This window comes from Pimephales promelas, chromosome 7 (genome assembly GCF_988280905.1).
Source record: "Pimephales promelas chromosome 7, fPimPro1.hap1.1, whole genome shotgun sequence".
NCBI classification, from domain to species: domain Eukaryota; kingdom Metazoa; phylum Chordata; class Actinopteri; order Cypriniformes; family Leuciscidae; genus Pimephales; species Pimephales promelas.
The window spans coordinates 30,056,082-30,081,704 of NC_142775.1; the positions used below are offsets into that span (position 1 = coordinate 30,056,082).

General features: G+C 37.3%; 1 protein-coding gene across 3 annotated transcripts in view; it reads right to left on the minus strand.

The window, feature by feature from the left end:
* Positions 1-25,623, minus strand: part of pard3bb (par-3 family cell polarity regulator beta b) — a 305,177-nt gene that overhangs the window by 271,041 nt on the left and 8,513 nt on the right. For all 3 annotated transcript variants that reach the window (XM_089133316.1, XM_089133317.1, XM_039683213.2), the window contains exon 3: positions 19,768-19,869. In XM_089133316.1, coding sequence (XP_088989442.1) covers positions 19,768-19,869 — 102 coding nt within the window. The remainder of the gene's footprint in view (positions 1-19,767; positions 19,870-25,623) is intronic.

Here is a 25,623-nt window from a genome sequence, read left to right on the forward strand (position 1 = left end):
CTTTTAAATCTTTTTTTTTTTTTTAGATCTCTACATGTGGTTTCTACTGATGTTGCACGAGGTTAATCATGCATCGCCCGAGTGCATTTGAATAAAATGGCATAAAATCTGCATATGTTAGATTGACCGGCCGGTCACCGGTCATGGCCGATCACGTGAAAATTGTCCGGTTCTGTTCACGCACCGGTCAATCGGTGCATCTCTAGGCACAATGCTGAAAAAAAGACAGCCAAAAAAATATATAAATATAGCTATTATATCAGCCACCCTGCTGCTCTCTAAATAAAGGTAATTAAAACCCTATATTGGTCAAACACTACAAGGGAAATAAACACAACAGGTATTTGAGACCCCAAAATCACTGTAGGGATTTGTGTGCCTGACTGCCTGTGTAGATCTAAACTCTTCCAGGGATATTGAAGACAGGACGCCACCTGAGCCACAATGAAATGAATCTCAATAAAATGCTACCTGGAGTGATTTAAAAAAACAAAAACAATTGAGAGATGGAGTAATTACGGCTTATTCACAGCCGTCTACAGCAAGGGCCTCCTCCTAACCCTGCCATCCTTCTTGCCTCCACACAAGCTGTCTGTTGCCATGGTGAACAAAACTCCTGTTTACCACTCAGCATGACCCAGCTGTTTACAACTGTAGCGGATAGAGAAAGACAGTTGTCTGCACACACACAGCCTAATATGTGCAAAATTAACAAAATAACTTGCTTTCAAAAGATAGTTCATCCAAAAAAATAATGTAATTATGTCATGATTTACTCACCATCTATAATTTCCTCTACGACTCGTTTGGCTGGCTCGATACTAGCCTATATGATGCAAGTTTCACCAAATCCACAATTATCTCACACTGCCGCCCAACTAAACATGCCACCATTAAGGTTGTGCACTGGTTAAGTCAGTCCTTTAAAAGGTGAAAAAAGTGCAGCCGGGTCCCAGGGGAGCCAGAGAAAGGTAATGAGGGCGATCCTTTAGATGTTACCCTTCACTCTGCACTCTTTTAATTAGTCTGCTGATCAGACATAATGAAGTGGAAATGCCATTTCACATTTTTAAAGGTACTTCTACATAGCAAACCTGGGTAACAATGTCCATCTATCCGTCTAAAGCATATCTTGAGTAATAACAATGTCTGGTGAGTTGATCATTATAGGTAAAAGGTGCAAAACGTCTGATTATTAACATTCAAAAGCCCCACAAATGAAACCTTAAATGTGGTCCATGATCAGCAGCAGAGGGGTGAGTTTTCAGTCTACAGGCGAGAGAATCACACCCTCCTCAAGGTGAATGACAGGAATTATGGGCTGCTTCTTCAGGGCAATCCATCTGAGGTCAGGCAATTAGAAAACCCTCTTATCATAGCTCATGTAACTAAAAGGTTTCAGGCTGTCTGAGTTAAATCACCGTGTCAATGTATGTTAATCTAAGGTTTTCTTTGCCACGTTTAAAGCGGATTCAGCCACCCTAAACCTTAATTTCCAAGCCTTTTTATTCACCCTTTCATATAGAAGAACACTGAATGGCCTGTCATCTAAAGCATCGTAACCTGAAACGTTCTGTCTGTCTAAAGTCTTGGTTTAATACAGGTGGTAAAATAATTTCGGTATAGAAATGCCCTTGAATTTCTACAAACCCCTTACGGAAATCAAGCGAGAGCATGACATAATTCACGTAAGCTTTTAAGGAATAATTCAAGGCCATAAACCCGACTTTATGACAGACAGACAGACAGACAGACCAATATTTTTCACTGAAAATGTTGACATCCGTAAATTTTTTTTTTTTTTTTTTCCACTAAATCCCTGATCTGGTTCACAAAAGCGGTGTAAAGATTTAATCTTGAATCTGATTTGATAATTCAGTCGTAGCAATTAACAGCTCACTGGAGGGGAAGTAGCTCACATTTCAGTCTGATCGTGTTCCTCAAACAAAGCAATCATATGACACAGCAGATAAGTCGTATAAATCACTTTTAAGATATATTCATTGCACATGTTTTGAAGCTTGAAAGATCCAGTCCATGTTTATAGCAATTGCATGGAAAACAGCAACCAGCACATCTTCAAAAAAACTTTGTGTGTTCCTAACGCCATGAGGGTGAGTAAACGATCAAAGAACTGTAATTTTTAAATAAACCCATTTTTAAAAAATCCTCTGAAGAGGTCTCATTTGAACTGTTGATTTGAAATATGATTTCCACACCCCAGAGATGATAATTCAAACTGGCAATTTTGATGGGCAACCATCTAATCAGGTGAAACCATTCATTAAGGCAATTAATTACTTTGATAGAGCCATCGGGAGATGAATATAATAACAACAGAGCCAGCTTTTCAAAGTAATGTAGACAGCATGGTCCCAGGTGCTGTTTTTCTCTTTAATTGAGGGTGAAAGACCATAAAGAGTCTACCTTTAACATTTCATTCACTCTTCCAATTAACCCTGTGTGCTGGTACAGGGACGTACAGACCTCCTGCCTGCTGCTTTCAAGAAGTGTGACTTAAAGATTATTTTAGTCATTAATAAAGGGGAGAAAGGGGACATATAGGGCAGTGAGAAAACACAGTGACAAAGGTCCACACAGACCAGACGCAACATTAGAAGTAAGCTCTTAAAGGAGTAGTTCACTTTTAAAAAAAAAACTTTTGCTGATAATTTACTCACCCCCATGTCATCCAAGATGTCCATGTCTTTTTTTCTTAAGTCGAAACAAAATTAAGGTTTTTGATGAAAACATTCCAGGATTTTTCTCCATATAATGCACTTTACTAGGCACCAAGCGGTACAAGGTCCAAAAGACAGTTTCAGATTCGGTAGCAAATTAAGTTTTATGAGCTCAAATGCTTATTGCTCTGTTCTGTGATGTACGTTCGTGACTCTCCTGTTCGAACTCGTTCATCAAAATGAACGAATCTTTTTCCGAGTCAATTTGTTCATTTCGTTCGTTGAATTAATCAAATGACTCGAAAAAAGATTTGTTCATTTTGATGAACGAGTTTGAACAGGAGAGTCACGAACGAGCATCACAGAACAGAGCAAGGCGATCATTTCATTTGAGCTTATAAAACTTAAACTTTGTTATCTTAAATGATCGTTTCGCTTGATAAGACCCTTATTCATCGTCTGGAATCGTTTAAAGGCTTTGAACAGTTTGCAGTTTGCACTGAAACTGTCTTTTGGACCTTGAACCGTTTGGTTACCAGTAAAGTGCATTATATGGAGAAAAATCCTGGAATGTTTTCAGCAAAAGTTTTTTTTTTAAAGTGAACTACTCCTTTAAAGCTGGATCATGTTGTATTTTATATGGACTATTAGCGTTATAGGCTAGTGCTGTTACTATTGATCATCATACTTAAAAAATTCTGTCATCATTTACTCAACCTTATGTCTTTTCAAAGATTTGGTGACCTGTGACTGGCAAAAAAAAAACAACAACAAAAAAAACAGTGAAGCCATATCTAAAGACTTGGTGGTCCGGTAAACCACAAAATCGCAACCACAAAAACAGCATAGTGAGCTTTTCAAAAAAGCTTCTATCGACCTTAAAAAGCAACCTGACAAAAAAAATGATAATAAAAAAATACTAAAGATTTTTGACAATCACTCTAATATTAATTGAACTACAGAATAAAGTGGAGTGGAAATATAATAAAAAAGGGCAGATTTGTGGTCTTTAGGTCCCAACTGAGACCTGCCATTCCACCCGTTTTTAACATGTTTATCATTCATTACTGGAAGAGATTCAAACGTCTGTGGTGTAAATGCAGCTCTATGCATTAACCAGATGGTTGAGTCACTTTCAGGGTAGTGAAAGTAACTGCACAACATTAAAATTCACAGAAAATTAAATTAGCTTTAAGAATTATTCCACTTCACCGCCCCAGGATTGTGCATAACACAATTAAAAACACCTTCCCTTTGGCAAACCCAACACAAAATGGGTCCATGAATTAGCACAATGAATTAAAACCTCCATTTAATATAATTTCCTCTTATTTTTATTGCTATTACCCCAGATGCAGGGACGTAAGCAATCAAAGTAATGGAACATTACAATTGAATCTAAAAGTCAAGTATGGTCCCTGTCTTCAGCGTGTAAAGTTACGGTCATAAAATGCAATTCAAAAGATTTAGATAGACGTTTCGGTGAGGGTGACGTGACACGTATTTCTACGGCCATTAAAAATCACGGTGCCGAACTCTAGTGTGATGAACTCTCAGCGAGAGATAATGCTCCGCTCACCTCTAACATCTCCCTCCATTAGTGTGTAATGAACAGCGTGGTTTGAAAGCGCAGCCATTAGATGGAATGTATTTCTCCCCGTTCTCGCATCCCACAGACGACGCCGGGTCAAAGGGGGCGGAGCCACGTGCTCCATTGTGTTGATTAAGAAGACGAATAATCATCCAGAACATAACATCCTAGTGTGAAGCAACTAACGAGGAACATGCTGTTTTATAAGGGGTCTCTCGTAAAACAATTTTGATTTGAATGCAGTCATAATCTCCAGCATTTGCATCTTTTGAAAACAATAGAAGATATGTCTGCATTATGATACTTCTGCAGCATGTGGGTCTAATTCAGTAAATCAACGGCAGGGTTAAGCAAGGTTCAGCCAACACAATAGTGTAACGCTAAGCCATTACACTGCATTGCCCATGGCGACCAGCTAGTTTTCATTGGCAATGGTTCAGTACAGCCAAACCGCAGTCCATTTACATTGAGGGACAACACATTATGCCCAGAATATCCATAATGCTGCAGGTTCTAGACATTTAAAAAAGCAATAAAGAGTGTCAGAATTGAAATGTCACTCTCCGGCTGACCAAAAGGTTAAATCGAAGTTTTATGAAGCTTAAAATAAATAAACAAGATGTATAAACAACAGACACAGTGACTCATCTTAAGTTAATAGAGAACTGAAATCAACATTCACATTTAGCAGACGCTTTTATCCAAAGCGACTTACATCTGAGGACTAAAAACAAGTAATTTGTGAATGTTCTAGAGAGTACCGTACAGATAATAAAATGTGACGTGAACACTGCAGATCATTGATTGGTCAGACAGAATCGTCACTAGCATCATTGTATCTGCAAGACATCAAACCCGCTAGATTTAAATAGCCAGTAACAGCCACCGCAGTAGCACCCGTTTTAAAATTACTTGCTTGACCTTTTTTAAAGAAAAAAGAAAGAAAAAAAAACGTCCAAAAAAGAAATGGCTGAATTGTGGTCAGTGGACGAAGTGCAGACGATCCTCTCATTGGTTGCCGAGGAGCGGATAAACTATAACGATCAGTCTATAATCCCACCCACTGCGGTACTAACTGCAGTGGAAAAGCGAAGCGAGCCGAACCGTGACCCGCCACGTCAAGCCGTACTGAGCTATACCGAGCCATACCATGCAGTGGAAAAGCACCAATAGAAAACAGTTATGTTATACAGTATATTGTCGCATTACATACTGTACATACACCACAAAGTCTTGGTAAGTATAAAGTGCTTTCAAAAACCTTATCGACCCCAAACCTTAGAACGTTGGTTTATGCCCTAAATATTTACGCTTACAAAGAAAAACTAGACGAACAAGACAAAAAAAAAAATAAATCATAAAAGTTGCTTATGAAAGAATACAAGACAAACAACCGCCGGTATTACCAATAACATAAGAGTGAGCCTGATGAAATGAAGGAAATTATGTGGCATTCTCGATAATTGCCATAATACTTCTCATTACAGCTCTCAGCCTCATCCATGCTGTTTTTTGTTCCAGAAAATGAACATGTGGGGCCCAACATAAATGAGACCAACTCCACACGGTCCCCCACATGAAGGCTTCTACACACACACACACACTTTCTCTCAGCTCTGAATTATGTCTATTTTCAGGGGAGACTCATGAAGAGGCCAATTACCCAGCGCCCCCTCCTCTCACTACCTCCCCATCATCATTCTCAGCGGGAGGAGTGGACTGGCTGTCAGCCTGACAGAACAGCCTCTCAGCGTCCTGGTGTGTCCACAAGTTCCCTGGTCCTCCAAGCCCCCCCGCCGAGAGATGGGGGGGGGGGGGGGTAGAGAAGGGGAAAAAATCCATACAACCTATTCACAGTGACGGAGAATGGGAGAAATGAGGAGAGTTAGTCATAGGACTCATTTCCTAAATGAGTGACAATTACCCGAATTATCTTAACAACCCAACATCAAACCCAGTACTGAGTCTTTGTGCGCCTGAATCAAAAGGTGGCATTTTGGCAGTTTTTGGTAGTTTTCAGGTTCAAAGCACCAAATAAAAGGTGCAGTTTTTTTTTCTTAAAAGGGCCTGGTCAAAAAAACACCCCTCTATCCCTTCAAATCTGGACGTTAATAATTCGGATGAATATGTTTGTTTTAAAGGAAAAAAGCCATTCATATCTCATCATTCATAATTTCATATATACACCAATATACCTGAAACATTGTTAATATATGTTTTGTTTCGTTTTTTATGGTGAATTACTGGCAACCATAGCTTCTGGTTTTCTACCAGAGAATATGCTTTGCATATTCTACTCCAAACTCACAGATCAATAGATTACTATCAAACAAATAAATGTTAAGTTAATTGTTCAAACTTAATATTAAAAGCCACATAGCTATTAAAAATGCAGGATCTTGTAAAATTTTATAATGCACAGTTTATGTTCAAAGTGTATCATTATCTATTACCTGCGAACATTCAAAATATGTTTTCTCATAAGGAGCAGTCGTACAGTTTGAGAGGATGTGGAAACTTTGTGGTACCCAAGGCGTGTTCCACCAGGAGGAGTTTTTCTATGTCTGTTTGTGGGGTTACTTTGTGGAATAATCTGGGGATTGAATTAAAGCAGTGTCAAGGCATTCACAATTTCAAACGTCTCTACAAACAAAAGGTCTGGTGCCATTACAATGACAATGTGGTTTGATTGTATTTATGTTGTGTGGATTGTTGGATTAATTGTCATTTATTTACCCTTGTGGTATTTCCTCTACCATTGTTGGTAGTTGTTTGTCACTATGTTCTCTTGAGGTACTCAATTTACCATTGTTGGTATTTAAAAAATTATTGTTATGTACCCTTGTGGTATTTCGTATACCATTGTTGGTATTTGATAATCATTAGCTGTGGAAATATCTGTAAATTATTAATATGCATGGTACGAGTGTTTGGTTTTGACTTATGCATTCACTGTTTCTAAATGAGGTATTATTTCTATTACTATCATTATTATTATTATTACTTTCTCTTTGAGATCGTCGATGAAGGAAGCTGATATTTTTTTTTTTGTTATTGTGTAAAATATGTAATAGACTGGGGTGGGGTTTAATAAGTTTTACTTCTTCCCACTCCATTTCAAGCATAAGTGTTAAAAGTTATTTTATTGTCTATCTTTTCTGTTGTCACACTATCTTGCTTGAAATAAATAAATAAATAAATAAACATATTGTGACATCTTTACCAGCATGTTTAGGATCCACCCCATACTGTCCCCACTACTTTTAAAACAAAGCGATTTCCTGATTTCTAAATCAAATTGCTGAAAGCCATGAACATTCATCTCCTCCCCCCTTACTAAACGAACATTTTCCCAAAGCTTAATGGACTAATTTATATTAACACTAATTAACATGAGCATTGCATTATTTATAAGGTATACATTACAAGCAGGACTAAGATACATGAAGGCCTCTTAGAGGAGAAAAGATGGAAACCTTTGATGCACAGCTACAAAACGCCACACTATTATTTACAAATTATCAGCATCATTTTTTCCTCGACGGCTGTGGCGCTTGCTAATTAACTGGCGCATACGGAGAGGTGGAGCACTCAGATAGGGCCACAGTTCCAAAAGCATTTCTGTGAAATTACATTTCTAATTTCTTAATTACTGTTATTTTCTTTCTCACACATGGGAGATATCCAACTCAGAAACACGGATGAACGCAATTAATTTTACGCCTATATTTTTTTCAAAGCCGAGCAGAACGGAAGCCATTTTCCGTGTCACCTGCGCATTTCAAAACCCGAGATTTGATTCTTTGAAAAGGGTTTTGCCACTTGTCAGAATCTTAGTAATTTCAGTCATATTAATCAAGATGAGTGCATAAGGTTCAAAGGGCCCAGTTGCAGCGTTTTTACTGATTATAATGCACTAGAAAACCTGCTTCTGCATATTTTAAATATATATTCAGTAATGAGGTTATAAACAATACGAAGCCCAGTCTCTTATTCTCTTTACTGATGTTGGGGGAAACCTGAGGAATTGTGTGAAATTAATTCAAACATGGTAAAAAACTGCTGAAACTAACACATGCTTATTGGTGACTGAAGCATAGTTAATAAGTCAAAATGGGATTGTACAGTTTAGTAAAAGTTGTACATTCAAATTCAGTGGAGATCTGTTAAACAAGCATGTGTTTTAGAAATCTAAGGTGGTTATACTATGTTTTTGGACACCTATTTACTATGTTAAGGAACTTTGGTGTACCATGCAAATATCATTACCATCCGAAACCATTACTGTATCATGACAGCCCAATTCTGTTTTGTAAAGCAGCACTTTCAAAGAAAGGTCCTCAATCCAACAGAGCACTTCACCTTCCCTTGGTTTAAGTCGTCACACTCTAGCGTTTCTCCACGGGCCTTCAAAAGTTCTCTAACCTTCTGAAGTGGACAAAGAGAGACGGAAGGAGAGTTCACAATGTAGAGAGGATTTGGACTGAGACAAAAGCCTGTGAGAATAAAGCCCTCCTCTCTGTCTGGACGTCTGGCGGGTCTCAGACACACACACATCCTGAGCCCTAAAACTCCTGCCAGCTCATACTTCTGCTTACAGCCGAGCCCTGGAGTGCTGAGTCCATTCCAGATCCACTACACTAAACGTCCCACACACTCACTTATCAACGACTTGAACTCGGAGAATCAATTCCCATTGAAGTGCTGTTGACAGGCATGTGAACCTTGCTGGATTTAATTCACATTTAATTTAGTCTAACATTAGACGTTTATGATAATTGATCACATTTCATTGAAATCTCATGTGACATCACAGGCCGTTCAGTGCAATGCTCAATATTGCGTCACACTTTCAGTTAAAAAAGCCAATCAATTTTTTTGGTAAAGACATATAATAAATATTATTAAGAGCTAATAAACATTAGCTGGACCAACCTGAAAAATAATGATTTCTGACACAGAGAAATAATATTTAATTAAGGTTGTACAAGAGCAAATTATTTATTTGCGCTAAAATTTTTGAAAATAATGTTGATAGCATAGCAAAAACACACTAACACATGCTAACATACTTAACACACTCATATAATACTTAAAAATCCATTTAAATATTAAATAAAAGAATAAAATGGCATATAGCCTTTAATTATAATTTTTATGCAAGATTGTGGCCAAAACTGGTACTGCAATCACATTCAAATTACAGTAGAGCGGAGGATTTATCTTTTCTTATCAATATTGTTGATGGATTCATATGTCAACAACAATAAAAAGGCTGGTATATTCGACTGCACAGGTTCAATATTTCCTATCTGTTTACATTCACTTAGTCGGGATGTAATGAACATTTCTAAATGCATCTTATTAATCCTATTGTGAATTATTCATTCATTCATGCATGTTTAATTTTTTAAAATTACTTTTATCATTTTTAATAAAGATTTTATAACTGAACTCCGCGGCGGGAGCTGGTATAATTGTCTTTTGAGCTTGGTTTTATAATGCTAAGATGCACCCTTGTACTTCTCCCAGTCACGTTCTGAAAAAACACTGCCAACTTTAACAAAGTGTATATGCTATTCAGGTACGGCTGATTAAATGGTAAAAGTGCACAGAAAATGTACTTCAAGAAAGGATTTTGTCATAGAGGAACATGTGCGAACTGCTAGGCCATCCAGACTCCAGCAACCCAGCGCTCATCTGGTTTTCATCGATGCATCATTCTACACATTTGCACACATGACACAACCTGACTCCTGTCAGCGATCACAAAAAGATTTCACAACGCACTATTATTGACTCAACACTTCATTTAAGATGGCTCCATTTCCTCAAGTCTCATCCCCAGAAAAAGAGAGAAGAGGAATGGGAGGGGGGTCTCTTCCATTCCCTTCACTGCTAGACCGTGACCATATCATACCGGCTCCATTATCAGAGTTCAAGCCCAGAGTAAAGTCACGCTCACGAGTCCCTCCCAAATCGCTCACGTCTGTTTCGCTTGAGTAGATGATAAATTAAAGCCTCAGAACAAAAACAAAAACACTTCGGGGGGAGAGCACAGGGAGCAGAGTCAATACCCATCCACTATCGCTCTAAACGACCATAAATTAAAACCTACGGACCACACAGGGGGGTCGGGATCTCTTCAACGGCGTTTTTCCACCCTCAATGCTTCACAGCCGATTGCTTTGAAGGAATCTTTGAATTTATGGCCGGGATGAACCCCGCAGTATGACGGGTGGCAGCCCAGAGGCCTGTGGGAGGAAGATCACGGCTAAATTGCCAGGACGAGACGAGATGGCCTCTCTGGTCCAGGCCGGCTGTGCAGTGTTAGTTCCTGCTGGGCCTGGGTTTCAGATGCCGTCGCCCCTGCCAGCTCCAACACCATTATTTCCATCCATCAGCTCCTGCTGAATATTCATCAGCTCTTGCAAGCGGCCCGACCAATGGGGCAGTGAGCCTGCTGGGGGTTAATGGCGATTGGATGAGAGCGAGTGCGGTAATCAAATCACATAGCCTTTCACGTCTCGGCTTCTGCAGCGAGGAGACAGCGGCACTGCTGAGAAGCAAGAATGGCTGTTAATTAATCTTGATTAACCTATTTAATTAGCATTAAGTGAGATTTTAAGGAGGCCTCACTGTAATCAGTTTAAAAGAACAATCCCCATCTAAACCCAACAAAGAGAAGGAAGAGACTGACGAAACAGGGCTCTCATCTTACATGTTATCTTTTACACACACGCTATCTCTCCAGCCCTGAAGAGGGCTGATTTATGGTACTATGGAGTGTTTAATTACTCCAGATGAAGCACACAGACGTTCTAATCCCTCCAAATGTCGAAGATTTTACCCAGCGTAATATTGCCATGGCTACCCACTCGTACACGCATACACTGTGTCTAAGTGGTACTGCCTCAGGCCAAATACATGCAAACGAAGTTATACACACTACTGAAGTCTTTTTTCATAACAGACATACAGTACCATATGAAAATTATCTAGACTGGTATGCAGCATGTTTTAACATAAATAATAGGCACAGACAGAACACAACCGTTTAAGGATTCACTGTTCACTGCTGCTAAGAACTACATTATGAAAGGATCTTCATTTACTTGAAATAACTGGCTAAGTAAGAGATGAACTTATCAATGATTTGCTGATATCGACTGACAATTGTTTAGCAAGCCGAATTAGACAATTACAACGTAGACCCATATATACGACACAGTCATATGATTTTACTGTTACATTATCAGAACAGGAGAAATTTGTCACTATCTCACAATCATCGTAAAGTACTTTATAATAGAAAAGAGAATTTTCCAACAAATATATTTCTTGTATTATACTGTATTATATATTATATTTATTATATTTTATTACTATTAATAATAATAATACTTAACAATAAATCATAAATGGTGTAAATCCTATTTTTTTTACAAAATTAATAAAATAAATGGCCAGAATACACAATGTTTACAATATACAAATACTACTATTATTAATAATAAAATAAATGGCAATCAATATGAAATAATAATATATAAATAAACAAGCAATCGTCAAACATTATACTCAAACATTATTAATAATTAATTGTAAATAAAATGGTGCAAATCAAATTTTTCAACAAAAAATAAATAATCAAAAAGATGTAAATAAATTGTGCATCCCCCATTTATTTATTTGAAATTATTATCATATTTTTATAGTATCATTATTATTATTAGTATTAATATAATTACAAATAAAAACAATAACAAAGTAAAATTTTTAAAAAGTATAAAATCACTTGATAAATTAATTAACATAATAAATTATTTTGGCCTTGAGTACCTCTCTAATGGGAAGAGAAAAATCACTGAACACTCATCAATCATACACTTTTAAAAGGAAATCAATTCTGGTCTGGTCGATAGGCTGTTCTCTCCAATCAAGACACTGATGTGCAAGTGCAAGATAAACACCAGAACATTCTGTTCAAATCAGAAATGCAACAATCCACCAAGTCCGAGACCTAAACACTTCCTACTTAGCAGTAGGCACACGATTACATCCTCACACTCAGATATGCCACAAGACAAATTGACATAGATTTAGACAATGGTAAACTTTCTGATCTTCAGTGAGTGAAACCAATGTCACTGTGAGCGGTTTAAATGACTCCCCTAATGCGAGCCTCTAGAGCCGGAGAATCAGAAGATGTGAACGCCATGGACCGATATAGCCAGTGTGACTCCAGTAAGACTTACTGGAGTCACAAATGACAAGTGCCTTAAAGCGCTAACACTCCACTCAGTGTGAGATGAACATTATCAAGGTTTCAGGCAAGACTAGACCGAGACAGCCTTGAACAAATCTTAACACGCTCAGACAATGTGAAACACTGAGTTAAAAAAAATAAAATAAATAGAAGACAAGAGTTAGTCTAGCAAAGCTGTCAAGACACAGTGAGCTACGAGAGCGTGAGTATCTGCAGTACAGCGAGCCGAGAGCGTGTGATTGATTTGAGGCCGGTCAGTCCGTCTGCCTGCCCTCGGTCCGTGATGAATGACTGGAGCTTTTAATTAACCTCCTGCACACACATCAATATTATTCACACACACATTACTCCGTTTTCCCTGCTCTCCCATTACACCGTAACCTTTAAGATACAGTTGTGGGGCTGTTTTTGAAATACCATGAGAAATGAAAAATTGTAAATACTGTGTAAAAAGTGTAGCGGAAAATCTATAAAGGAGTGTTTTTGCTTTGCCCTTTTTGCTTCGTTTTAATCTTGTTTTTTTGCACAAGTGGCTAATGCAGAATGTTTAAATCTGGACAAGAAACATCATCTATGCTATGAATGATCTGTAGAGGGCAGAAAGGAGCGAGTGTGCCAGACTACTCGACCCAGAACTATAGACACGGCTGTAAAACATGTCGGCAGCACAGATTCAGATGAATATTCTAACATCGTTCTCTGTTCATATATTGATGAGAGTGTTGACTAATGTACCATCTTTTGCCTTCAGTTGAATGTGAAGAAGAGCTGTGAGAATATCATCAACACATTCAGGCATCTGTGAGTGTGTGAGAGTGTGTGTGCGTGCTAAGGGACGTTTCAGAAGAAAACTAAATATGAAAGATGAACCAGAGCAAGCACATCTTCACACCAGGCAGACTAAAATAGCTGATTTGTTCTAAAACCTGTTTGACTTTCCTATCTTTCTTCTGTGATATTTTCTAGACATTTCAAAGAATGTTCACACTTGAGTGAGGAACAGAAACTTAATTCACCCAAAAATTACAATTCTGTCCTAACGTACATTCCAAATCTAAATGACTTTTGAAAAGGTGAGTTTTAAAGGTGAGGAATGTTGTACTATTGTATTAATAAAATTGTAATATTAATATTGTAGGAAGGAATAACAGCAACAAAACAATGGATTTAGCTTTCCTGTAGCTCAAACAGTAGAGCGTTGGTACTTGTAACGCCAAGGTCATGGATTCGTTTCCCAGAGAAAGCAAGAATTGATAAGACTATAAATGTGTACCTTGAAATGCAATGCAAGTCGGTTTGGATTAAAGCGTCTGTCAAATGCATAAATGCAAATTCCAAGTCTTATACAGCAATAAGTTCTTTGTGTGAGAAACGGGCCAAAAATGCTATATTTTCTCAAGATTTTCAGTCAAAAGCAACTTAAATTTCAGCATGTTCCTCACATAAATCTATCATATGGCTTTAGAAGACTGAATATTGTTGTATAGTGTTCTTTATCTTTTTTGAAGTTTGACAGTTCTGGTCACCAGACGCTATTATTGTATGCGAAACTACATCACCATTCCTCAACTTGTCTCCTCTTGTGTTAAATAGAAGAATGATGTTGGATAAATGAAAACATTTTTAGTAATCGGGCGCAGACAATAGCTTATAAAATTTGATTGGTGGTCATAAGTTGTTTTTTCTTTTCAGAGACGACGACAGCAACCCTACAGAAATGCACATTCGTTCCTCCACAAAAGTCAAAACTTAACATCCAAATCAGGTAGATCATTGATTGTCATAAAATTCAATCTACTGTTGCTAAACTAACAGGACATAATACAAAGAGACGAAGAAAAAGAAAAATTACCCACTGCTCTTTAATAGATTTAATCTGCACTTTTTACAGTAAAGTCTATGCAGTGTTGTTTTACATTGGCAACTTTCTGTTGTTGTTGTTGTTGTTTTCACAAGAATACTTGCTAAGCTTTAAGCAGTTCCTAATCACCTCGAAAAGCAAATGGATTATGTTGCGCCTGTTGCTCGCCAATAAGTAATAGTGTAGTTTATATGATAAAATAGTAGTATACATATAGTTTAATAGTAGTTCACCCAAAAATGAAAATTCTGTCAGTAATTACTCACCCTAATATTGTTGCAACCCCGTAATACTTCCGCTCATCTTCGGAACACAAATTAAGATTTTTTTTTATTAAATCTGAGAGTTGTCTCACACCACCATAGGCTTCTATTGCAACTGAAACTTGCATGCCCAGAAAGTTATTAAAGACATAGTTAAAATAGTCCAAATGACTACAATGGCTCAATCATAAGTTTATCGAGCGGCGATAATACTTTGTGCGCAAAAATAAATAAATAATGACTTTATTCAACTATTGATTTTCTTCTGTGTGGTCATCTGATGCGAGTTCACACAGTATACCAGCGCAGTGGTTCTGTGTTGTACGTCAGAACATAGGCTCACTATTGACCAGCATCACACACATCAAACAAATGACCAGCGTCGGCCAATAGTCAGCCTACAAAAAAATGAGAATACAGACTACAGGCCAAAGCAAGCATACCTTATAATCTTCCTTTAGGTTGCGTGTGTTTAAGCAGTCGAGTGGTATGCTAGCTTCATTACAAAGGGAGTGGCAGAGTAATTACAGGAATACGGCTTGTGTTGTTGTTGACAGAGGACGATCTGACACCCTAACTAGACGAATGGCACATTCCACAAATGGAAACACACACCATATGTGGCAGTTCTGAAAAACTGATTTCAAAAGTACATTTAGTAGCACATGCTTTAAAGTCATTATAAATGCTGCTCTAAAATAATAAAAAAGAAAATGCTGCAGCACTGTACAGAATTATTCTGAAAGAAAGAAAATCGTACTCCTGGCTTTCAAAAAGCAAAGAATAGTTATTGGATCACCAGGATACAGTAACGCAGGCAGTGACATTTGGGAAGTTGTCACCATGGCAACATCACTACAGTGAGAGCTCATTCCTTATCCCAGTCTGGATTTATGAGTAAATACACGCTCTAACAGAATAAAGGCACAATACCAACAGGGGACTGTGTGCAAGTGTGAGAATGGAAAAATAGTGAAGAGTGAGTTCATGCTTGTATGTGTGTTTGTGTTTGTAATGCAGTGAATTACAGCACAGAATATTCCTACAAATTAATGTTCAATAAAAGACACCACCAATGTTTCCAGCACTGCTGTTCTCCAACTAAATACACATGTAAAAAAAAAAAAAGAAAAAAGAAATCACAGGTTATTTTACCCAATCTGTGAGCCTACAGTCTGAATTGAATGCAGTGGTCTTTTTTATTTCATGTACTGTGAAATAAAAGCAAGATCACATGTCTCAGTTACTGAATCAACATCATATTCACCACAGATCACAGTTTTGTGTTTTCTACTTTCTGAAGCTTAAATCAGTATTATTTGAAGGTCACATTTGCAGTTTTTGGCAATAAAATGTTCATTTTATAAATTATTTCAACATCAAATCATATGCAGAACTTAACACATTTTTTGGCTCAGTCCATTAATTTATTATTATTATTTTTTTTAACTTTAACATTTTTAACTGGTCCTGCCAAATATTTCACAGGCTTTTTCTCATTTCATTAACATTAATGACACACAGTATGTTGTCACAATACTGGAATTTCAAACTTTGATACAATACCTTTAAGTTAAAAGAATCAGTATTTGATACCATTTTCGATAACACACTGAAAAAACTGTGCATATAAGGTCATATAAATATTTTCATTTTTTTTTTAATTTTGTCCATCTATTGAAAGTCTAGGCTATCAAAAATGTATTCTGAAGAGATCACTTTATATGATAAATATTAAGGTTTTTTATATATATGAAGAGTTCAGATGCAAAAGCCTCTAAATGCCATTTGAAATTTTCTTCTTTAATGATGATTTTTATCAAGCTTGTATATTTAAGTTCAGTGATTTCACTTAAATGGCAATGATAATTACCTATTAATTGTTATTTAAGTGAAATTACTGAACTTAAATATACAAGTTTGATAAAAATCATCATTAAAGAAGAAAATTTCAAATGGCATTTAGAGGCTTTTGCATCTGAACTCTTCATATAAACATTGTTCAATTACCATTACAATTATCTCACAAATATTTGCTAACTCAATGGATTAACAATGGGCTAATTTTGTTGCAATCGCTTACACACAGCACAAGCAAGCTTGATTTCAAATGGTAAGTTGAATTTTAAAAAGACATGCAAACAGTAATAAACTAAGAACAAATAAACAAATTACTAACAAAATAGCACAAATAAATACAATAAAATAAAGATAAAAATGAAATAGACTGCTTTATTTTTTTCCAAGTAGGTCTAAACGTAGTATTAAGGTAAGAAACTGAATAAAAAAAAAAAATCTTTGAATGATTAGAATTATGCATAGTCACACCAACACTATTTAACCGGAGTGAATGAGAGGATTGAATGGGTATGTGCAAGCTGCACTCAGAAAACCAAAATCATATGAATACAAAATTGAGTTCCCTTTCACGCTTTAAAATTGCTTAAATACTGTGCATATTCTATCTACTTTCATAACAATGCACCACTGGTCCGATTAGGCCTTTGACAATTCTGTCTAGTGGTCAACCGATATATAACCAAGGAAAATATATCTGCCGATTTATGGCATTTTTCAAATATTGACATCAGCCGTAAAGTTGTTCTGTTTCGTAAATGTGTCGGAAATGGGACTTTAATTTTGACAGCACTGAGAATGCCACCACCTGAATACACAAAGCTCCCCGTCTCTGTCTTCATTAGTTTTCGGTTTCTGTTTAACAGTTCAGTCTTATATGTTATTAGATAGCCTTTTACAATTCTGTCAAGAGGTCAACCGATATATCACCAAGGCCAATATATCAGCCGTTAAGTTTTTCTGTGTGGCTGATGTGACGAAAGAAAGTAAACCATATACGAAAAAGTATTATAGTATTTGCTTTTATATTATAAGTAATAGAAAGGCAAACTACATGATAGCATTTGCTCTTATATTAGTAATAGAAAGGAAAACTTCACAACATTCAGTAAACTATGAACAAAATTCAGCAAAAAAAAACATTTGTGAGAGTTGTTGTCAGATTTCATTGGTGATTTCTATAATGAAATGTATTCGTAAGTTTGGTGAGCAGCTTTGGAGGATTTGATTCAAAGAACTGCACTTGCATGACTGAAATAGCTGCCTGAGAGGCGTTTCAAATATGCCCGCCAATATGCCTGAAATTACTTGTCTTAAAGAAACTTTGGCAACATTTAGTTGGCCACTATGCCATATTCATATCATCTTTACTTTGGTGTATGTAAAATGAGTGTTGCTTTGTCTGCACCACCCATTTTTGACCGGCCATCAAAAAATCTCTGTCTTGTGTCCTTTTTATCAAAACCTTAATATGTGAACAGTTCATTATTCTGTGCTGCCTGCTCTCTGTAAGTGTGGTTTAAAGAAGCAAGTTTTCTGTAGCATATAGTTAAGGAGGCATAATTAAATGCATTCATTTCTTTTTAAAGTATTACTTTTTTATCCTAAACATGGTACCAAAATAGTATTGTTTTTATAGGCATAGTTAGGGCCAATTATAGAGGGTCTGAATGCTGAAACATTAGGCACTATCCTTAAGTTAATAGTCCCACTCATAATCTTTAAATCATGACAAATTTTTTATCTTTCATATGCAAATTATTCCTCCCTGTGGCTAAAGCCTATAAAACACTTCCACACTTTGATTATAAAGCGGTATCCCAGAAATCATCTTGCTCAGAGAGAGAAAGAGAGAGAGAGAGCGTGCCACATATAATGCCTTGTGCCTTCACTTCTATTAATTAGTGTGCAGAAATCAAAAGCTTTGCATCTGATGTCTGAGAGAATTCAATTAGGAGGCAAATGCCCTTTTGTGTTATCGAGTTAGGAGCGGCCACACAGCTCAATATAATAACCTCCATATAGAGAAAGGACAAACAGAATACCCAAGGGCTCATTGAAGAGACCACTCTTTTCTGAGAGAGGGTGGTCCAAATGGCCTCCTCTCAAGCAAATGTCAACGATGCGCTTTCCATATGAAACGGTGAACCTTATGCTCGGTTTCCATTATAAACAGTGAATGAGCATCATGTCCATAAAAAGATATAAATACATTATGGTTACAATTTATCAAAACTTCCATTTAAAAACGTACTTTACAGTAATGGCATATTTAATATTTTCTACTTTTTTCACAGCATATATATTTGGCACATTTGACATTACAACCTAACCTGTGATTTTTCATATTCATGTGATTTTGTTTTCCATAAATTCACACGTTTTCTCACAACTTCTCGACAAATCTTCTCACATTTGCGAGAGTAAATGTGTTCTGGTGTTCTTTCCTCTGTTGTTTTGTTTCTCTGGAATTAATTACATTGAATGGGTTGGACTATGAAAAGCAAAATGCATCTTGCTAATGCTTCATAGTTTTATTATACCACTGGACCAAACAACTACTTGAACACAAGAACAAAGCCAAAGAAAACCTTCCATTTATCAGATTTCTTAATGAATTTATGAGCTGGATAACATGAAATAAAACACAACACATCTTCTAAAGTGTCTTCACTGGCTAAAATATAAAAAATAAACATACATTGTGAACACTGCAATTCTATTCACAAGAATAACTCTTATTAACCAGTTTCATCTATATCATTCTTGCAAATTATTCCTTGAGTTCACAAGTGGATACTGAATTAAAATCCCATTCACTTACCAAACTAATTTAAACAACAATAAAAATGTTACAAAACAGTATTTTTGTTTGAGGATAAGAACAGCTATAATTTTGTAATTTAGGTGGGTGGAGGAAGAACTCCCTAAATTATATAGTAAACATTGAATTGGGTTTAGCACCATAATGTATACTTTAAGCGGCTGAGGATGTAAAGTGCATTCCAAGCTAAAAGCACTAAGTAACCATATTAGAACAATAAGGCCACTTTTTGACAATCAGACTATGCTTTAACATTTTGCTTGCCATTATTCTTCATAGAGATCAGGTATGGAAATCAGTAGAGGGAAGGATTATTGTTACTAGATCCATTTATAAAGTGATTCTTCTCTGAGTATGTCTCCACATATAACATAACATGAACCTTGTGGATTCCAATATTTATACCCGACTGTTTCCTTACCTTGTCCTTGTCCTCCACTAGGTCTGTTAGCACATCATCAGGGTCAAGAATACCCCCATCACAGTATTCAACATGGTGGGTTCGTACCAGGAAATCTCCCTCCTATAAAACAAAGCATCAGTGTGAATTATCAGCAATACAACATGTGTATTGACCTCAGACTTATCAGTTAATCAGGTTTCCCACCGTGATCTCTAAACTGTAACTATGCTCTATAAATACAATGGCTTGAGTCTGCCCATCAGGGCAAACAATACTCTGTGTGTCTGTGCTCACATCAGAGCAGTGTGTAATCAGGAGACTCTGGTGAACAAGCAGCATTGGTCGTCTTTCATTGTTATAGTGCTAGTCTTCCCACACAACTCCTCTACAAGGGGAGTGCCACAAGGCTCTATCATGAGTCCAATGGACTTTTCTGATTAATGCTGACAAAACACAAAGCAGAAGACATTAACATATCATCAAACCCTTGTGATTTCAAAACCTTTTCTACCAGGTCCCAGAGACTAATGTGATGTTACTCAAATCTGAGCTCCAAATGTCAGCTTAAGCTTATGCCAAGAAGTGAAGAATAAACAAGACATCTGCACAACAAATGGCTTGATTCCTTCTTGCACCTGATCTTATGTCATTACATCTAACTTTTTGGCTGCATATATGCTGCAGGCTCACTTAACACAAAACAACTTAGAGTTGATTGATTTCAGGCAATGCCATGTAGAAAAGTAAAGGAACTGGAGTGGGAGGTATGTTGTGCATAAACTGTGTTTGCCTTGGCTTGGATACCTGTAAAACTTCATTAGCCGCGTTTCCACTGCCGGGCTAGGGCTGGGCCAGAGCTAACAGCGAGCCGGGCCGAGCTAGTGGCCTCGGGCCTCAAGCACCGGGCTTGCGTTTCCACTGCCGGGCCAGTAGCCCCACAGCGCTGCCCCAGACCCCACCCCTAACACGCCTTTCTGGATCAAACGTCATAAAACCCAACCCATTTCAGCGGGTATTATGAATTAATTTATTTTTTAAATTAGGAAGATAGCATGTATATTAACTCAATTGCCGTAGTGGCTGCAATAGTGTCCCGATACCAGTACAGGCGATTCTCCATTTCAAGCAGCGATTTTTTGCGCGATATAACAAGTAGCCTAGGGCTGCGGGCACGTTTTCAAGTTATTCATTAATCGTTAACCGAGGCCCATCGGTTAATACTCGGTGCATAGTGTGCGCGCCGCAACCTCGAGATACAGAGTAAAAAATTTTAACACCTTTAATAACTGATTGGACCCCATTTGAAACGAAATTTATTTATAGAAATAAAACGCGGCAAGTACGGAGCAGTTAAAGCCACATTTCCATCCCTTCAAACTGAAATTGCCAATTGAAAATAAGCAAATAAACGTCCATTTCACAAAAACTCCGTGTCTGCAAATAATAATAATAATAATAACCATCATCATCATTATTGTAACATTTTATTAGGCTGCATATGTAGAAGACGCCTTTATCCAAAAAAGGAACAGAGCACAAATAAACACAATATTTTTGACAAATATCAGCGCATATCCAGTGTGTGTGGAGCACGCACTGATGGCTGCGAGACGCCCATGTGAACAGTTTCATTGCATTTCTTTCAGTGGAAACAACTTAAAATACTCTTTAATTTCTGGTCATACAGAAAATAATAATACATTATTCGCAAATAAATTTATTTATAACAAGAAAACGTTGTGCTTTAACAATTAATCAAGGCGCGCTTCATGATCTCCGTGAACTGAAGCGCGAGACCTGAAACAGCCACCGCATTCGAATTTGTTCGTTTTATATTGGACATTTAAATGTCCAATTTAAAACGAACAAATTCGAATCGAAAGCCAATATCTTCTATGTTTATGTAGCTTAATTTCTCTCTAAATGTGCATCCGGAGATGGAGATATGTTTTTAGCCGAAAATCATTTAGAAAACAATAGTTTATTAATAAACAATTAATGCCTCGTTATTTTATATTATTTTATTATCAGACACATTTATTATAGCCTATAAATCACTGCAGGGAAAATATAATTTCCAGGTTCTAATTTGGCCTCAGAAAACCAGTAAAATATATATTTTTTTCATATTAATTTGTCAAATATTTTAAATGTTTAAGGGGCAAAAAATCAAACAAATATCTGAAAATTCGTCGATATGTAGCTATATATAGCCTATATATTGTAGGCCTACAGTTCAAATTAAAATGTTATGCAATTTTAAACGGTCAATCGGTTAAACATGGACACCCCTATGTGCATCTTGCTTCAGATCATAACGTTCCATAACACCGATAAACTCCGCCTTTTACCTTGAGCACGCCTCTAGCCCGAGCTGGCCCCCTCTGGCCCAAGGTATTCGACGGGCCAGAAATCCTGGCCGTTGGCCCTGAGGAAGCCCCGATCAAGCCCCGGAAGTGACAGTGGAAACGCGACTGGCCCTGGCACGCACTAGCACGGCCCGGCCCTGGCCCGGCAGTGGAAACGCGGCTATTGATATGTGAAACATGACTTTGATATGGGCCTACCCTGTTTAACTTGGCTGTTGCAGGACGGCAGAGCTGTCAGCTCTCAATAGACAAACTGAGATCATGTGTATTAGTCATACATTTACACAATGTTCATTTAAAAGCCAAGTCACTCAGCACTACAGAAAAACAGTCACCAGATTTGACCTTCTCTCAGTACATACTGACATACATGAGCACAAACATGACTTGGATAAATATATAATATCTTTAACATATTGTAGATAAAGAAAACCAACGATTGGCCATTACCGGCATGATATATGATGGCTCAAATCCAAATGGCGGATGCACTAATTGCAGGTATTTATAATATGCTAAATTGACTCCTTTTGCACTCAGGGGCAAAGGCTCACAATAATGAGAATGCAAATATATTTTGTGAACCATTTGAACTGATCAGGTGAAAGGTTAGTGTACTTTTGTTTCAATTCTCGAACTTACAAGTGAGCTAATGTTGACCATATTTCTTGGAAACATTATGCTTTAACACAACTGTCATAATCATTATCTAAATAAACGTATGCTGCAGTATTGGTGCTGTGAAACACCAGTCTAATTAACAAGTTCACAGTCTCAAGAACATTTGAATAAGTTCGAGAAAGTGAACCGTCACTTAAATAAATGCAGCACAAAGAAGAGTGTTATCACGAAACAATCTCTTTTTGAAAAGTTGTATTTTTTATATCACTCCTGTGTCATTAGTTAGTAGTTTAGTCATTAGTAAAATATACAAGTATATTTTAAACAAGACACTCTCATGAGATTTATCCCAAAAAAAAGTTGTTACAATGGGCATTTTTGCTCATGCTTTAAGCATAAACCAAAATGGCAATGCAACAAGAAAAAATGCAATTATATTCCAGACAGATTTCTGTGTTTATAATTTATGCAGTTTTGCTGCTCAGAATGTTTAGATATTTTACTAAAAAAAGACAAAAGAAAAACACAGAAATGGCAATCAAGTCATTTTTCATGACAAAACAATATATTACCATCTCCATCTTTACAATGATGTCTCTTTAGGCATTTAGAGGTTTACTAAAAAGTCCAGATTTTATCATCACCACACATACTATTTCCTTAATATGCTGTCTCTTCTATGCCAGTAGTGTCATATTAGAATACTAAAGACCCCCAATGCATCACAAAAAGCTTGTATTTCACTCAAACAATAAAACCCATGACACTGGATCCCATATGATCTCATCTCACACAACCCATGAGCAAAATGACATTTGACAGTGAACGCACCTGTTTAATCATGATTTCATCTAAATGAGCCCAGAGCTTTTCAATGCAAGCAGCGAGGCAGGGTGAATGAGGGTGAGATGAAGGCCGTGAGCCTGGCAGATTCTGGCATTCAACAAAGGGCGACAGTGTGCCAGTCTATGGGAATAATGCTGTATTACATGCAACATTAAGGCCTATTCCCAGCTATGAGAACATTGAATGAGGATACGCGTGTAGTGGGAGATAGCGAGGCTGCACTGTAATGAAACGATGGAAATCTCTGGAACATTTTGCCATTTTTACCCTGATGACGGTGAGCAGTGGGGTTCCTGCTGTATTTCTATGATTGCTTTCGTTGGTGCAGGGTCCATTACCAAGCCTAACATCATTACCAGACTCATAAACAGTAATGATGATCGTGATGGTGATAATGATGCAATAAGACGTTGTCCATCTCCGAGAAAGATCTTGCACTTTCTGGTCAAATATGAAAATACCAATTTCGCTGTGAATTGAATTTAATAAACATTCCAATTTCTGACCCACACCTCATTTTCTGTTATGGACTGTAATATAGCCTGAATGAAATTAGATACTTTATATAAAGGTAGCACAATTGAAATTAATATTTTCCAGGGCACAGAGGACAATGTGAAGGGGCATGTATGAGGGTAATCAGTACTTCAATGAGTCTAAGAAACAGAGGAAGAGTCCTGATCAGACAGCGTATCTGGATTCCCAGAGTCCTATTCAAGCATTGTGTTGCAAGTTCACCAGCACTAATACAACAATCAGGAAACCAACCCACATTAATACACCATGGCACACAATATCACTTGAAAACACACACACACACACACACACCTTTCCATCCAGCAAGACTGGAAAACACGGTCTTGTCCACAATACACAAGAAATGGCCAATAGTATGTGGATACTAGAGATGTGCAAAAAAAAAAAAAAAAAAAAAAAAAAAAAAAAAAGAAAAGTTGACTAGTCGGTGGGTTGGTTAAATTAATAGTTGACCATCTTAAGGAAGGCCAGTGAGATAAGTGTGGTTACAGATATGACTCCAATCGTAGATCACTCCCAATAGTGTAATATATGCATACGGACATTACTCTGTTGGCGTACTGTTTTTTGCATACCATATTGTAGGGAAGTATTCAATTTCGGACGCAACGATTGTCACAGAAAAAAATGACCCTAGAAACATGTTCTGGAAGCAAAATAAAATATTGATGTAATAGCATGCTTATAGAAAAAAAAATCAGGTTCAAAAAGGCACAAAAATCCAAAACCCAATCCTAACCAGAACAACAAACGCTAAACAAAACCCAAACTCAGGCCTAATTACACATTTGGTTTATTCCAAGAAATGTCTTCAAAGAGGGCACTATCCCTCCAAATGTCACAGTAAACAATGACTACAGACAGATAAAACCACAATGGTGGATGTGGATCCACAGAAAATACCACATTAGAGCAAGTTGTGCAGCCAAAACCGCCTGAATCGCTGAAGGCTGAACGGAGGTACTTCACAAGGACTTCTTGAGGTCCAGAGGTAGTTTCCATCACAAACCTTGCACCTAGCATGGGATGCTTCTCACTGAGAGCAGATGCTAACCGACTCGGTCTCCGAGGCATGCTAATTGTTTTCTTACTGGCACACGTCCAGGCTTTTGCATGTTATCAGCTGCTTTGGCAGCCAACTCAGCACTCGTGCATCTGGCATTCCTGAGCTTAATGAAAAAACAGCAGCACAACTCCGGCCTACGTCTGCCTGGGTAATTAAGTGTCCACTTTCAATGGCCTGATAACTTCCTGAGTGACTCCCAAGCACTTCCTCAAACCATTTACTGCCTCTGAACAAAGGCCTCCAGACATGCTAAATATGTAGAACCTACAACTCAAGCACATTTCTTAGTCCGGAACATTCTTGAGAGCGCTGGCTGAAGATCACAGGCGCCTTTTCTTCTCGCTGGAAACCGTCATGTCCGGGTCAATGGAAAACACCTCGTTGAATATAACAAAACACAAAGCAATACAGAAAGCGGATGGGCCGTAGTATGCA